A 15,767-nucleotide genomic window follows, 5' to 3' on the forward strand; every position below is an offset into this window, starting at 1 on the left:
ATTCTGAGAAGATGAGTGTGTTGATTGAATGTGTCTGATTGAGACACAGAATTTGCTTGTCTATAAAATGTCTTATCCTCATCTAAATACATACGGAGAATGACAATCACATGTTCAACTTTAACTCTAGTCTAGGAGTCGTGGTCATGGACCGCCGAAGTGGCTGCATGCCTGCATCCTAAGACCATGGCATGCCAAAACCATTTCACACTAGGCTAAATGTTCTAGCCACGCAGGCAAGTAATAAATGCTAATAAATAAATATCTCTTAAATTGAAAGTTACTCAATTTTTTTATAAAAAAAATTAGTATATCACATTACAAAATTCAACCCTAACAAATATCCTAAAGCACATGTTAACGGAAACTTTCAAATTAAATAATATTTTAATTCTAAAAGTAAATTTCAAGTAAATTGTCTTGAGTGGATGTCTTATTTTTCATGGTCGTAGACAAAGCAATATAGTCACAAACTCACAAATGCCTTAGTTAGGAGAGTAAGAAGTTCTGCAAGTTTTTTGTTTAGGATGAAGTTTATTTCAATTGATATTAAATTTGTAGTTGGTGCTAATTTAGCATGGTGTTAAATGAAAACTATTGAACTTTTTCTCAATAAAAAAATAAAATGTAAATTTCAAGTGTTTAACTAATGCACCGCAATCTCAAGTTAATTTTGCTTTCAAAGTATGCGATTTGACTAATAATATTTGAATTCCTAGATCAAGGATTATACATTTGGAGTTGCCACTTATTTTAATTAATTAAAAAAAAACTATAATGTATTGTTTTATTGATAGAAAATGTTTAATTTACATTTCACTAGATATAAAAATAAAAATTACATATCTTTGATCCTGTATATAATCTAAGAAAAGTAAATGTCCTTATAGTAGTTACATTAAAAAAAAAGTTAAAATTATATCAATAAAGACCTTGTATAAGAACCATTGACCTAAGATCAGAGACTATGTTATAAAGTTGGTAAGTGTTAGGTATCCACTGTGTGTGGAGTATGGTAACCACTGTCATGTCATGAAATCTATTCATCCAAGCATGTCACCAAAAAAAAAAAGAAAAATGCATGTCATCACACAACAAATAAATAAATAAATCAAGCGTCTCAGGGTTTTGAAAAATAGCTTGAATATTTAAACCTTAATCAAGTGTCTTAGGGTTTTGATCCTAATTCATCGTATCATCAAAGACAAACATGTTTTACTTTTTAATTTTTTAATTAATTTGAGGCAACTCAACCAAAAGTTCAAGAAATTTTATTATGCTTGTAGAAGGCTTGATAATCAGTTTAGGTTCAAATGGATGATTGAAAGTTTGCAACAAACTTTATGTCTAAGATTTTTTTTTTTTTTTTTGATGAGATGTGTTTAGGATGAATTGTGTAGGGGTTTAGTATGTTTTTTGGGATTTTTTTTTTCAAAATAACACTAATAACTATTTTGTTAGTTAGCACGTTTTCAAAACTATTTAGGAAACTAACATTTCGAGTGCAATAAACTCGATTTCGAACTCGATTTCATTTTAATTTCAGAATTCAACTTCAGTTCTCACCCTTTAACAAACTCCAGCAAAACTCAACTCCAGCAAAACCTAGGTCCGATCTAATTCGAGCAAAACCCAGGTGAGCTTCGGTGGGGAACGAGATATATGGAACAAGACAAAGTGAGAGAGAACCACTGATCATCCGATCAACTCCAGCAAAACCTTCCTCACAGTTCCGATCTGATCCTAGCAACTCCAGCAAAACCCAGGTCCGATCCGATCTGAGCAAAACCCTAGGTGGGTCTTGGGTTTGTTGATTTCGTTGTTTCTCTTTGGTTGTTGTGTTTGATTGTTGGAGAAGAAGAGTTTTTGGAAATGGGTTGTTGTGTTTGATTGTTTGAGAATAAGATTTTTTGGAAATGGGTTTGTGTTTGCTTCTTCGATGTTCTTCATTGTTTTTGTTTTTGTTGAGTGAGTATCGAAATCGAGTCTGTAAGGCTCAATTTCAATTTGACAGAAAACGAGTTTGATGGACTCGAGTTTAGCATTCCAAAATCGAGTTTATTACACTAGAAATGTTAGTTTCCTAAATAGTTTTGAAAACATGCTAACTAACAAAATTGTTTGAAAATCAGTGTTATTTTGATGAAAAAAAAAACCCTGTTTTTTGGGCATTGCGGAGTAGAGAATTGAATGACAAAGAGTCTATTATGTGTTGAATAAAAGAATTAGCAGCCACCTTATGTAATTTTCTTGAAATTGTGTGCTTTGAATTGTGATAGAAGGGAAAATCTTAGTTGATGAATTTGAGCGAGTCTAAGACTCCCTAAGGATTGAATCCACAGAAAGTGGGAATTGAAAAAAAAAATTATGAAAATTCAGTGTATTTGTGGCAAATGCTGATCGGCGCTTGCTCTGAGGAGTGTCGATGGGCACTTACCCCATGGCCATTTGAGAACAAGAAGACTTGACCCGAAAAGGAAAGAAAAAGTTACTCCTGTAAACTCCAGTCCAAACTCCATATCATGCCAATTTTGTCATAAGTTTTTTTTTTTTTGGCCTTATCCCAATTTACCCTTCTCATTAGTCATGAGCCCACAACACTTTTTCTAGCTTATCACTTAAAAAAAAATCTCACTTTTTACTTTTTGCTTGCAAAGTCAGTTTGTTTGAGGATGAGAGAACTTGGATTGAAGAACCACCAGGATTTTAAAGAGAGCAGTTGCATTTTGATGTAATCAATTATAGATGAAATGAAATTTTCTTATTAAAAAAAAAAAATCAAGGCTTAAATTAGTGGCCATTTATGTCCTTGTACGGCAACAAAACCTCTTTGTATTTTTTTTCCTTTCATCTTTTGACTTGTTAAGAATTTCAAATTATGTGTTTTTATTATAAACCCAAAATTTAAGTACTTAGAAAAATAGAGAAAGAAAAGTTCCATCTTTCCTTTAAATTAAATTATAAAAAAAAAAAAAAAAAAAAAAAAACCTATCAAGGCGATGAGATTTGCATACAAAGTATTTTAATGTACTCATAATTTATTTTAAGAAATTAAATTGGATGTTCTAGGTTATTATTATTATTATTTAATATTATCTTTTAATCTTGCCTTAGAGACTGATGAAATTCTGATTTTACCACTGTTTAGAGGCGGAATCCAAGTTCCGAACGACACCTAGTCCCATGTCCGATTTGACTTGTTTTCATTCCTTTCACGATTGATGTTTTAGAACAGATTTTGAGCTTATTCCATCTTTTGGTGCTGAAATTTCCAATAATGCGAGGTTAAACAATAAACACATGTTGCAATAGCATATAGTATAGCATGGACGGAGCCATTCATGGACTGGGGGGCAATGGCCCCCCTAATTTTTTTTTTTAAATATAATTATAAAACTATATATTTAGGTACTAATTTTAATAATTTCGTTCAATAAAATTACATTTTGTCTCCCTTATTGATCATTTTAAGAGAAATGTTACAGCTACAGCTACTGCTACAAACTTTTTGACATATTATTGAGGTAGTAAATTCTTACTGGTTTGCATCTGGATCCACAACTTACATAATTTTTTTACTTACTAATAACTACTAATCACAACAAAAATTTGTAGATATAGTATTTTCCTCCTTTTTTAAAGTCCATAAAAAAAACTTTATAGATCTAAAATCTACAAAAACAATATACAAGCCCAAAATATTATCCCAACAACAAAAATTACCAATAGGCAATAGCAAAGCTATAAAAAAAAAAAAAATTTGAGACTAATCAACTAATTTTACCAAAAACAAACAACTTAGCTCTTTAAAAAACTTTAAACAAAATAATTTTGTCCTTACCAACAAAAGCCACACTCTACACACACATAAAAATAATAATAATAAAAGAAAACCTTTGCCAACTAAGTAATAGAGCTGAAAGCCGAAACCACTGCATATAGCTAACAATAAAACTGCCTCCCTAACTTCAAGTCCTGGCTTCGTCCCTGTAGTATAGTGGGATTTTAATAAATGTGCTGTTACCCTGTTAGATCTAATAGAATCCATATCTGCTTTAGAATGTAAAAAGTGTTTTCTAAACCCTTGTTTTTCAAATATTACATGTGTTAATTAGTTAAATTAATCCTCTTTAATCTTTATAGTAAAAAGTTAAAATAACTTTCGGTTTCCACTTGGTCTTATTATATTGTGTCCGTTTGGCAAATATTATTTTTGCTAACTTATTTTACTATTCAACTTATTTTTATTACTATTTATGGGTCTTACTGTATTTTTGGTACTATTCACAAGTCTTACGGTACAATTTCAGATTATTTTTACTTTTATTTATAGTATTTTCAACAAAAAGTTTTCTATTTTAAAAAAATAAGCGGATCCCAAACTAACTCATTTTATAACTTCACAAGCCATCAACCTTAAACTAGTGGTCACATCAAACTTCTAAATTCAATACTAGAGCAACGTTTGGATACCGCGTTTCACGCGTTTCCAATGACTGCGTTTTCTCCTTCTTTTTTTCAAATCACACGGATTCTACTGTGCAGAGACATTGTGCACTATTCATGCACTGTTCATGGGACCCACAACCACTTTATTCAAAAAAATTATTAAAAATGGGTCCCACGGTACTATTTACATATTTAAAAATTATTTTGCTATAGTGTTTTCAGTTTTCAGTTTTCAGCAAAATAAACTGTATCCAAATGGATCTTAGGTGTGCGTTTGGGTTAGGATGAAAAATGAAAATTATTTCATTATTCAACTTATTTTTACTATTATTTATGGGTTTCATTGCACTTTTTGACATTATTCATGGGCCGTATTATACTATTTCAACTAACTTTTATCTTTATTTACAGTACTTTCAGCAAAAAAAATTTCAATTTCAGCAAAATAAACGGTATCCAAACACACTCTAGAGCAACTAAAGGTGAAGAAGCAAGTAGAAGTGTAAGTTTCATTTTCTTCTCCCACCTCATAATTCTAAAGCAAACAAATACAGCCTACGAATGGATTCTTTCCACTTATAAACCCCAAAATATAATAATATTACAATTATTGAGAATTTGCTTCTACGTGGCACTTGACTAGTTGAGCCCATCAAGAAAGAGCAAGAATTTAAAAAAAAAAAAAAAAAAAAAAAAAAAAAAAAAAAAAAACACAAAACACAAAACCAAATTCCAACATTTTGGCTAACCATAGACTGGGGTTGCCTAAAAATGCCGAATTCTAGTCTATTACTTTAAGCAAGAGAGACATTTCTAACCACAAACGAAAGGCACCCCAAAATTTGTGGCCTAGTTTTGATATCAATAATACAATATGTTGTGGGTTCCAGTTAATTTTCGCTTACAATAAAAATCATTTAATGTCTTGGTCTGATAATGAGTCATTATCAAGAGCGGACGCAATATATTGAAACTCTAAATAATAATAATAATAATAATAATAATAATAATAATAATAATAATAATAATACAATAGGTTTGAATTACATTCCTCTTTCACAGTTGGTACATGCTTATTTTATGATTATCGCTTATGAAATTATAGATGTCGTGTGAAACAACAATTACCAAATGGTTGGACTCCCAACTTTCAAGGGCTCATGGCCAAATATATCTATTAAACTATCGTGTGATTCTGTTCTATTCATGTGTTCATAATTTGCATATGACAACAAACGTAAAGAAGGGGCAGTGTGGATTGCCCCATTTGCTCTAGACCAACTTTACAAGTCACGTCTCCTCCAGGAATCTCAATCTGTCTTCTTTCCTAACGATTATTAGTCACCCATTGCAAATGCTACCTGCACTAGATGATACTACTGAGTTGAGCCATCCTTTTTTTTCCATCAGCAACTTATAGTCCTACGTCCGATTTGACCTGTTTTCGTTCTTTTCACGATTTTGGCGTTTTAAAACTGTTTTTGAGTTTATTCCATATTTTGGTGCTAAAAATGTTTCCAATAATGCGAGGTTAAACATATGTTGCAATGGCATATAGTATCGCGGGATTTTAATAAACGTGCTGTTACCCTGTTAGCACTAATATACACTTGCATTTCAAAAGTTTTATGTGATGATTAGTTAACTTAATTATCTTATAGTCAATAATATAAATAACTTTCGGTTTCCACCTGGTCTTATTATATTGTATAACTTCACTATTGCACCAAGCCATCAACCTTGAACTAGTGGTCACATCAAACTTCTAAATTCAATAATAGAGCAGCTAAAGGTGAAGCAAGTAGAAGTGCAAGTACCACCGAGGGGTGTGGTTTAGTGGTTTTAGGTGATGTATAAGATGCGCTGAGTGTGAGGTTCAAGGTTCAAGTCCGAAAATAGACTCACTTGGGTTGCCTCTCTCAACAACTCAAAGTTCACTAATGTATCCCCTGTGGAGTTGGGAAGCTATGGCTAACCGTGGTTCCCCTACACCTCAGCAGGGTTCCGGACTTTACAGGTAGAGTGCTACTATGATCACGTCGAGGTAAAATTGTTGCATTGGTCTCCCCTATTTTTTTTTTTGTTCATCAAAAAAAAAAAAAAAAGGTGCAAGTAAGTTTCATTTTCTTCTCCCACCTCAGAATTTAATGCAAACAAAGAGAGCCTACGAATGGATTCTTTCCACTTATAAACCCCCAAATATAAAATTACAATTATTGAGAATTTGCTTCTACGTGGCACTTGACTAGTTGAGCCCATCAAGAAACAGCACGAATAAAAAAGCAAACACAAAAACCAAATTCCAACATTTTGGCTAACCATAGAGTGAAGTTGCCTAAAAATGCCGAATTCTAGTCCATTACTTAAAGCAAGAGAGACATTTCTAACCACAAACGAAAGGCACCCCAAAATTTGTGGCCTAGTTATCAATAATACAATTTAGCTTAATTGGTAAAGTTTTTTATGATTGAATAAAAGATTTGGGGTTTAATTTCTCCTTACACCAAAAACCGATTAATATTTGATAATAATGAGCTATTTTCAAGAGTGGATGCAATATATTGAAACTCTAAAAAAATAAAATAATAATACAATATTTTTGAATTACATTCTTCTTTCAAAGTTGGTAGTACTTATTTTACTATTATCGCTCATGAAATTATAGACGTGTATAAAGAATGTCCCTATGAAGAGTATGAAAGAACAATTACCAAATGGTGGGACTCCCAACTCTCAAGGGCTCATGGCCAAGCATATCTATTAAACTATTGTGTGATTCTGTTCTAATCATGTGTCCATAATTTGCATATGACAACAAACGTAAAGAAGGGGCAGTGTGGATTGCCCCATTTGCTCACATGTTGACCCGGTTCTGTGTCTAGAGTCTAGACAAACTTTACAAGTCACGCCTCCTCCAGGAATCTCAATCTGTCTTCTCTCCTAACGATTATTGGTCACCCATTGCAGATGCTACCTGCACTAGATGATACGACTGAGTTGAGCCATCCTTTTTGTCCATCAGCAATTATTAAATATTAATGTATTCTATTCGAATGAAAAGCACGTTACTAGCAATTCATAACTAGCAGCCAACCCCTTCCCCAACCATTATCAGGAATAATTACCAACTATCATTAACCTTTTGATTGAATTCAGTAACAAATAATTAAAAAATGGACTTTGTTAATAGGTGCCGGACAGCACCCGTTAATGAACCAGCTATGGTTCATTTATGATCTATCACAAATCCCACTGTATAGGAAATTGGTAAAATTTTACTTTTCAGTTGTAGTTTATCACAAAATTATTTGGCTTTCACCATCTAATCTGATACACATTTAATACATATTCAGTTTTTTCTACATCTCTAAAAAAAAGCTTGAATAATTTACTTTAATTTTTATCACATTAATATGTGTTGTACAGCACCCTTCAAAAATAAAGGCCCAAATTCACTGTTGGTGCCAAAATTTATATATTGAAATTTTAATAGGTAAATTTCACGGACTAATAGAGTATTTTAGTTAATGAGTAATTACTAATGAAAGTTAACTCTTTTTTGAGAGACTAATGAAAGTTAACTTAAGATTAACGGTGCTCATTTATTAAACTCAAAGACAAATAATACTAATTTGAAATTTCAAAGATAAAAAATACTCAAAATAAATCAATTTTAGGGACTAACATAGTCCAAAAATTCAATTACATAAGATATAAGTTGGAGTTTTTTTTTTTTTTTGGGGGGGGAGGTGGAGATTGTAGAATTGAGTCCACGAAACATAGACCAAATACATGGTACAATCTTCTCCACACAAAAAAAATAATACATAATACATAAGTTGGGCCCTCCATGTAAATTATAAGGGGGAAAGGGGTTAAGGAAATCAGTTGACTAATGATGATTAAATATTACTTTTCTATTTCCATTAAATAAAATAAAATACTATTCTATTCAGTCATGCTACTTCTGTAATGTGTTATGACTTGTGAAAGCAATATGCAAATCTGTTGCGAAAATATCTATGGCCACCACTTGTAAAATGAATAAATTAAAGCATCCCAAAGCAATATACGCAAGTGGATGTGACAGAATTTAGGTAAAAAAAATTAATAATTATTTTAATCACAATAAGATCGATGTTGTCAATGTTTTTCACTTTTTTTTAGTCGTCACTCTTCACTGTGTCAATAATTCTCTCCGAGGAGCGGAAACCTGGTCGGCTGGTCCTCACTCCTCATTACACGGCCTAACAATATGGACCCCCCCCCTACCTACCGATTCCACCTCAATCACGCACACTTTTGAATTTTGACACGTCATCCACTAGTAATACTGTAATAGTATAGAATAATTATAAGGGACCACGTTCAAGTTTTAAAATGAATAAAACTATTTATGAATAGATCGAGTTGAGCTAAAAAAGTTTACTTATCTTTGTTTGTTTAGACAATGAGTCAAATTTAAGTTTAAGTTTAGACTCAATTGTTAAATGAGTCAAATTCAAATATATTAATGTGTTTGTGAATAAGTTCATGAACATGAGAACATTATTTAACTATTATGATATTATTTTATTATTGGGAAATGTTAACAAAAATTATGCGTTGCTTGTTAAAGTTTCTTTAATGTGGGTCTTATATAATAAAAAAGAAGATAAATAAAAGAAAAAGACATAAAAGTACTTATAAAACAAAAAAAAAAAAAAATTGACATAAAGCTAAAAAAAAAAAAAAAATGTCAAAAAAAGTAAAAAAAAGTTGTTGTTAATGAATACCTTGCAGTACCTGTTAACATAACCCTAATTTATTTTTATGATAAACTTGTACAAAAATATATTATATACAATGGAATTTTGATTATAGAAGTTTGTTAATATGTTCATATCGATATTAAATTACTATTTGTAACTTATTGATAATATAAACAAGCCTATTCATAGTAAAGATTCATAGGATTATGAAAGAGGTAAAATATTTTAATCATGATTTTACTCTATGTATATATATATATATATGAAGAAAGAGTTAATCACTTAACTCCTGAACTAGGGGTGTGCAGAAAACCCACCGACCCGCCAAACCCGACCCAACCCAATCCGACCTGTCAGGTTGGGTCGGTTTTTAAGGCTTGGTGGGTTGGGTTGGGTTACAAAAAAATTTTTTATGGCGGGTTGGGTTGGGTTTGGGTCATAAAATTACAAACCCGCCAAACCCAACCCGACCCACCCATATTTAATATATATTTAAAATATATTTTTACATTTAATAATTTTTTTTTAAATCAATTGTAGGGCACTTATATATATATATATATATAAATATATTATATATTTAATAATTTAAAAAAAAAAACAGTTGTAGAGCAGCATTTCCTCGGTTCCTCCTATTAATACTAATATATATATATATATATATATATTATATTGTGGGGCCCGACCCAAAATAATGGGCTAGTTAAATACAGGCCTGTCCGAGAAGCATCGTGTCCGAGGAGAAGTCATAGCCAAAACATTATTCAAGCCCAACTGCGGTAAAAGAAACCTGTCCGAGGAGTAACACCTCTTCGGACACTACGAAGTCCAGACCAAAAGCTCGCCCCAACCACTGCAGCTCATCCTCCAAGCATATAAAAAATAATAAAACCCAAAATATCTCATGGAAAGCTGCTACCACCATATTAAATGTGTCACAACCACCATCTTGGCCGCATTAATGAGGAAAAGACCCCTGAGCAGTACTACCTTGGCCACTGCAACTCACAAGGGAGTGATAAAGGTGTATGATAGGACAGGTGCTCAAGTGGGGGCTTAGATGATCAACAAGTGTAAGGTTCAGATAAGAATGAGAGAGCTATATAATGTAATGGAGTCCCTCAAAGAAGGGGACGAAAAATGTATTTAGCACTCAGGAAATAGAATCTTCTGTGGAGTATCCATTTTGGTGTTTTTATTCCTGTAACAATATTTTCCATACATCAGACCGACTAAGCTCACTGAGACTAAGTTCTTTGACCCATCCTCTACAAGTATTTATTGTGTGTTGCGCCTTGGGCCAAGGCCTGATCAGTAGGGTTTGGGCCAGGAAAATTGTGCAACTACATATATAATTAATAAATTTTTGTAAATAGCCAGTTTTTCGTATCCTATATAAAAGCCAATTAGTTCACACAAATCCTAATAAATTACTATTGTTGTTTAGTCATTAGTGTTGTTTGCCTTTAAGGAGTTACATTGATAGTTTGATACTAATTTTTAGGTTTTTTTAATATATTAATATATTTTTTTTTTCTACTCAATTTAATAATAATAAAAAAAAATTTTCAAACCCATGTGTTCAACCCGATCCAATCCGACCCATGTGGGTTGGATTGGGTTGGGTTGGACTTATGTGATGGGTTGGGTTGGGTTGAATTTTTTTTGACCCACCATGGTGGGTTGGGTCAAAAAATTCCCTCAACCCGACCCAACCCGACCCATGCACACCCCTATCCTGAACAAACTTGAGTTTGCTTAGCAAGAAAATAAGTCAAATTTGAATATGCAATTTGATAATGAGCTCAAACTTGACTCAAGTTAAAAAAATATAATAAAAACTTTTAATATTTTGACTTGACTGATTTACAGTCCTGAACATCTGAAACCAAATTCAATTTCACATCCATGGTGAGTTGTAGACATTTTCTGTTCATCCGTGTTTAGATATATCCAAACTTTTTGATTGATCGATCGCATCATATTATTCGTATAAGTCAAAAAGTCATGAAAATGGGTCTCACTGAAATATCGATGATGTTATAAACTTGCTTCTTGGAAGTTCTTGTTAAACCTCAAAAATGACCAAATTGTCCAAAACTTTTGAAGCAGAGAGGGAATCATCCATTGATTCCAGTGGAAGCAACGTGAAAAATCAGTAATGACCCACCACCGGAAAGGCTCAGTAAAAAAACACGTGCAATACCCGTGACCTATTAAATTCAATCAAGAGCCGCCTCTTTAGAAGGTTATTACATCCATACATAGTAGTAGTAGTAGTAATCTGCATTCTGTAATAGTAGTACCCATACCCATGCAGTGACGTCTCACCCATTCGTAACACTCACCGAAGATGCCGGGGGTGGGGGGGACCCACACATAACCACGCTTCCACGTGTACATTTCAGTCAGCTAATCATCACCAACTCATCACCACCTATGGAATTTAGCACACAAAGCAGTAACTAACACCATTTGCATCCAACAATACAAAATTTAAATAAATAAATAAATAAATAAAAACTCAATTTTACCTATCACAATTCCAAAATCATTCATATCAATCAAGTTATAAATGTGTAAATTTACAAAATTGTTATAGTAATCATATAAATTTATATTAGCATGGTTCATTTCATGTTTAGTTTTTTTATTTCTTTTTTACGTATTACGCAGATAAAGGAAATAAGTAAATGATTGTTACGGTGTATACTGTTAAAATAAATAATATCATACATGTTTTTTTTCTTAAGTGAGAATGTAAAATAAATTCACAAATTTTTTTGATCTAGCAGCATATAAAACTCTCTTTTTACACTCACCAATCACGGTACTATTAACCCAAGCCACACATGTATCGGGATAACCGGCACTAGCCTGTTTATCAAACCTATCTCAATCTCTCAAAAACCGGCTATAGCCGGTGGAGTCCGTAAGAAGAATCGCGCCCACTTTCTCAGACACCCTTATCTTCGTCACCGTATAAAATCCATAGAGGGGAGAGGCTTTGGTTGCTCATTCGAATCAAACCTATCCTCTTAATTTATTTTTTGATGTCACTTTTTGCCATTGGTCTTCGTTGTTATTTACAGTTATACCACTCGGGTTATGTTAGCTTCTGGTGATTGGGAACCTGAGAGCAGAAGCTCTTCTCCGGCTCTCGGCTTCCCTCGCCTCAGATTCTTCCGGTACCGGCGCTTGAGGTAACCGGTGTTAGACCAAAAAAGAAGAAGAAGAAATTCAAATTTTATAATTGTAAGTATATTATTTTGCTTTACATGCCGAATTCGAAGAGTCACCGTAGAGTACCGGAGGAGAAGAACCGGAGGGGAAAACTAGCGCATAGAGCGTCGTCGTTTCACGGACAAAGTCATCTTACTATGGCGGCGGAGCTTCGCCGGCCGAATACGACGCCGGAACTGCTATCGTACAATAACGTAGTTGGATCGACGCCGATGGAAGGACGGCCACCGGCGGCGAGGCTGACGAAGTTGTTGTTGAACGTGACGATCCAGGGGAGTCTCGGCCCCGTACAAGTGGTCATGTCGCCGGAATTGACGGTAGGCGATCTCGTCGCCGCCGCAGTGAAGATTTACGCTAAAGAGTGTCGCCGGCCAATCTTGCCGACCACCGATCCGGCCATGTTCGACCTCCACTACTCGCAGTTCAGCTTAGAAAGTAAGAATCTCGTAACAATAGCCGTTGATTGTGTGTTTTGGTGACACGTGTGCGGTTACGATTGGCGGTGTGTTTTATTAATTAATTAATTAATTAAATTTTTATGTGGTGGGGCCAGGTTTGGACAGAGAGGAGAAGCTGATGGCATTGGGATCGAGGAACTTTTTCCTGTGTAACAAAAGGACTGCGTTGGACGGTGGCGTAACGACGTCGTGTTCCACGCAAGCTGAGAAAGATTCAAAGACTGGCTTTGCTTGGCTCAAGTTCATGGATTTCTTGCTGTGATTGATTGTCTTTTTAGCGGATTATAAGCCTTGTAGTATTTGTTTGTTCAAATTATTGGTGTGAAAAAACCGTAGGTCAGAAATAGTTGTCATGTGTGTTAGATTTTGGGGCATTTTCATGGTGTTCCCCCAACTTTTCTTATTGCTGTTCCTTGTATCATAATAATTAATGATTTGGAACTTGTACAGTTAAAACTTTGGCCAATAGTTTTTTTTTTTATTCCTCAATTACTCGGGCCAATATGCTCCTTATGGATTTTATTTTTTAAACAAAGAAGATGCAAAATATTACTAAATTATAAGACTTTTGCATCTTCTGAATTAATTTGATACTTTTTTTTACTTAATATTTAAACATTTGAACCACAACGATCAATCAACGTCTATCACAAAATTATAAAGGCTCTTGCATCTTCTTAATTAATTTGATAATTTTATTTTTACTTAATATTTAAACATTTGAACCATAACGATCAACGTCACAACGTGCACATGAGAGGTAGGTCAGGTCAACTGCATTATTTCTCATTCTCCATTGCTGTAGTAATTTTCTAGAACTCAGTAATGGATTTTTAGTTAATGATGAGGCCTCAAATTGCTCTATCTGTAAGTTAATCACACTCCTTATTTGTCTTTGATTGTAAAGGCCTTTTTTTTTTTCTTTTTTTCTTTTTTAATTACAGTAGACAATAGGGAAAAATCTCTAGCGTTTTGGTCTCTTCATGTAAGTTGTAATTATAATAACTCACTAAACTTCCGCTATCAAATCATTTCTCAACGTAATAACCATCTTTGCAACTAAGTTTGCAAGGATGCTTTTGTAGCAAAATGCCTACAAATTTTAAGTAAGGAGAGGAATGAATCTCTTCTGATATGTTTGATTGGGGGGGTTGGAAGGAAACTTCGCTAATGGAAAAGTGAAGGTAGAAAAAAAAAAAAAAAGAGGGATAAAGTAAACTTTAAGCATCCATGATTTTTCATGGGCCCCTCCATAATAGCATCCCAAATTGGGATAAAACAATAATTGGAGAGAAAAAACATTCTTTTACAAATTTGTTATTTTTTTTTTTTGAGAAACTTCTCTCAATTTTGTTGAGAGGTAAATAGACTTAACACACACACACACACAGGGAGTGGGGGGCCGAGTTTAATATCACACAACTCACTCCACACAAAAGCCGGTAACTCTTGTGGGGAGTGTGAAGGCTTTAAACCCTTGTGGACACACACACACAGGCGATGTGGGACAAACCCACTTGAGCTTTTTTTGAGAAACTTCTCTCAATTTTGTTGAGAGGTAAATAGACTTAACACACCCACACACACAGGGAGTGGGGTGCCGAGTTTAATATCACACAACTCACTCCACACAAAAGCCGGTAACTCTTGTGGGGAGTGTGAAGGCTTTAAACCCTTGTGGACACACAACAAATTTGTTATTTCCCCCTTTCAATTAGACAATTACTACGTGTGTTTGTGTATTGTATGTTTTGAAGTATATAAAGAGTATGATGGGGGAATCTTGTAAGTTTATGCAATGTTAAATAAATTAAGATGTTTAGTAAACAAATGATTTTTATAAATAAATAACAACATATATTAATCAAATGTGATGATTGATGGGGATAAATACATGGGTTATTCGTCCTTGTGTCGCCGTCCAAAACATAAGAGAAAATTATATCAGCTTGTCCAAGAAAAAGAAGAGATAAAAACATGTACATGAATGACCAAGTCATGCAATGAAGGAAACTCTTCATAGACGAGTATATCTACAGACGACATGCACATAGATGAATGAATCATACTTGGTGAGTTTTGTAGAAAATCCTCCATTAGACTCACATGAGCGAAGTACAACACGTTGCATGATATGTGGAAGAAATTCCACATACAACCCCCCATGTAACCCATTTTCTTTGTCAACCGCCAACATTACCCATGATGGTGATGGGTTCGAACAAGCAGACTTGCGTCTAAATCTCTATAGAAGGAATAAATTTCATTCTCCCAAGGTAAGTTTCAACCATTCACTATGGGTATTGGTCTTTAACCTTATTTAGACCTTTATTAAAAAGGGGGGTTCACTAATATTTAAAAGATCTAAATTGTTAACTTTTCCCTAACAATATCAATTTATTTCAAGTTTTGTAAAATTAGCAAACAAGTGTCATAATTGTCAATTTATATGACGATTCACCTCCCTTATCCTATTATCACTTAATTTTTTAAAACATCCAAATAAAGGGAATAAATATCTATTCCCCATTTTCCATACTTAATTTTAAAACATTCAAATAAGGGAAAGAAGTAATGATATCCCTCCCCTTTCTTATCCTTCACTCCTTGGCATCTACGGAAAATTATTAGGTACTCCCGGAGTACCATAAATGCATAATCCCTCCTCTCACATGAATGGTGGGTCCCACCATGAATTTAATTAGTAGGACCCACCATTCATGTGAGAGGAGGGACTATGCATTTATGGTACTTCGGAAGTACACAATAATTTCCCGGCATCTACTATTCTCTCCTTTCAAATTTCCAAAACACTTAAAAATAAAATCCATGTCATGCACAAATCTACATTTTCACTTTAGTTGCT

General features: G+C 33.6%; 1 protein-coding gene across 1 annotated transcript; it reads left to right on the forward strand.

Annotated features, from left to right (window-relative positions):
• Positions 1-12,199: 12,199 nt before the first annotated feature.
• On the forward strand, positions 12,200-13,357 carry LOC126722380 (uncharacterized protein At4g22758). The gene is made up of 2 exons (XM_050425544.1): positions 12,200-12,878; positions 12,997-13,357. The coding sequence occupies exons 1-2, from the start codon at positions 12,479-12,481 to the stop codon at positions 13,161-13,163; spliced, it is 567 nt and encodes a 188-aa protein (XP_050281501.1). The 5' UTR covers positions 12,200-12,478; the 3' UTR covers positions 13,164-13,357.
• The last annotated feature ends 2,410 nt before the right edge of the window (positions 13,358-15,767 follow it).

The sequence above is a fragment of the Quercus robur genome, chromosome 1 (assembly GCF_932294415.1).
Source record: "Quercus robur chromosome 1, dhQueRobu3.1, whole genome shotgun sequence".
In the NCBI taxonomy this organism is placed as follows: Eukaryota; Viridiplantae; Streptophyta; class Magnoliopsida; order Fagales; family Fagaceae; genus Quercus; species Quercus robur.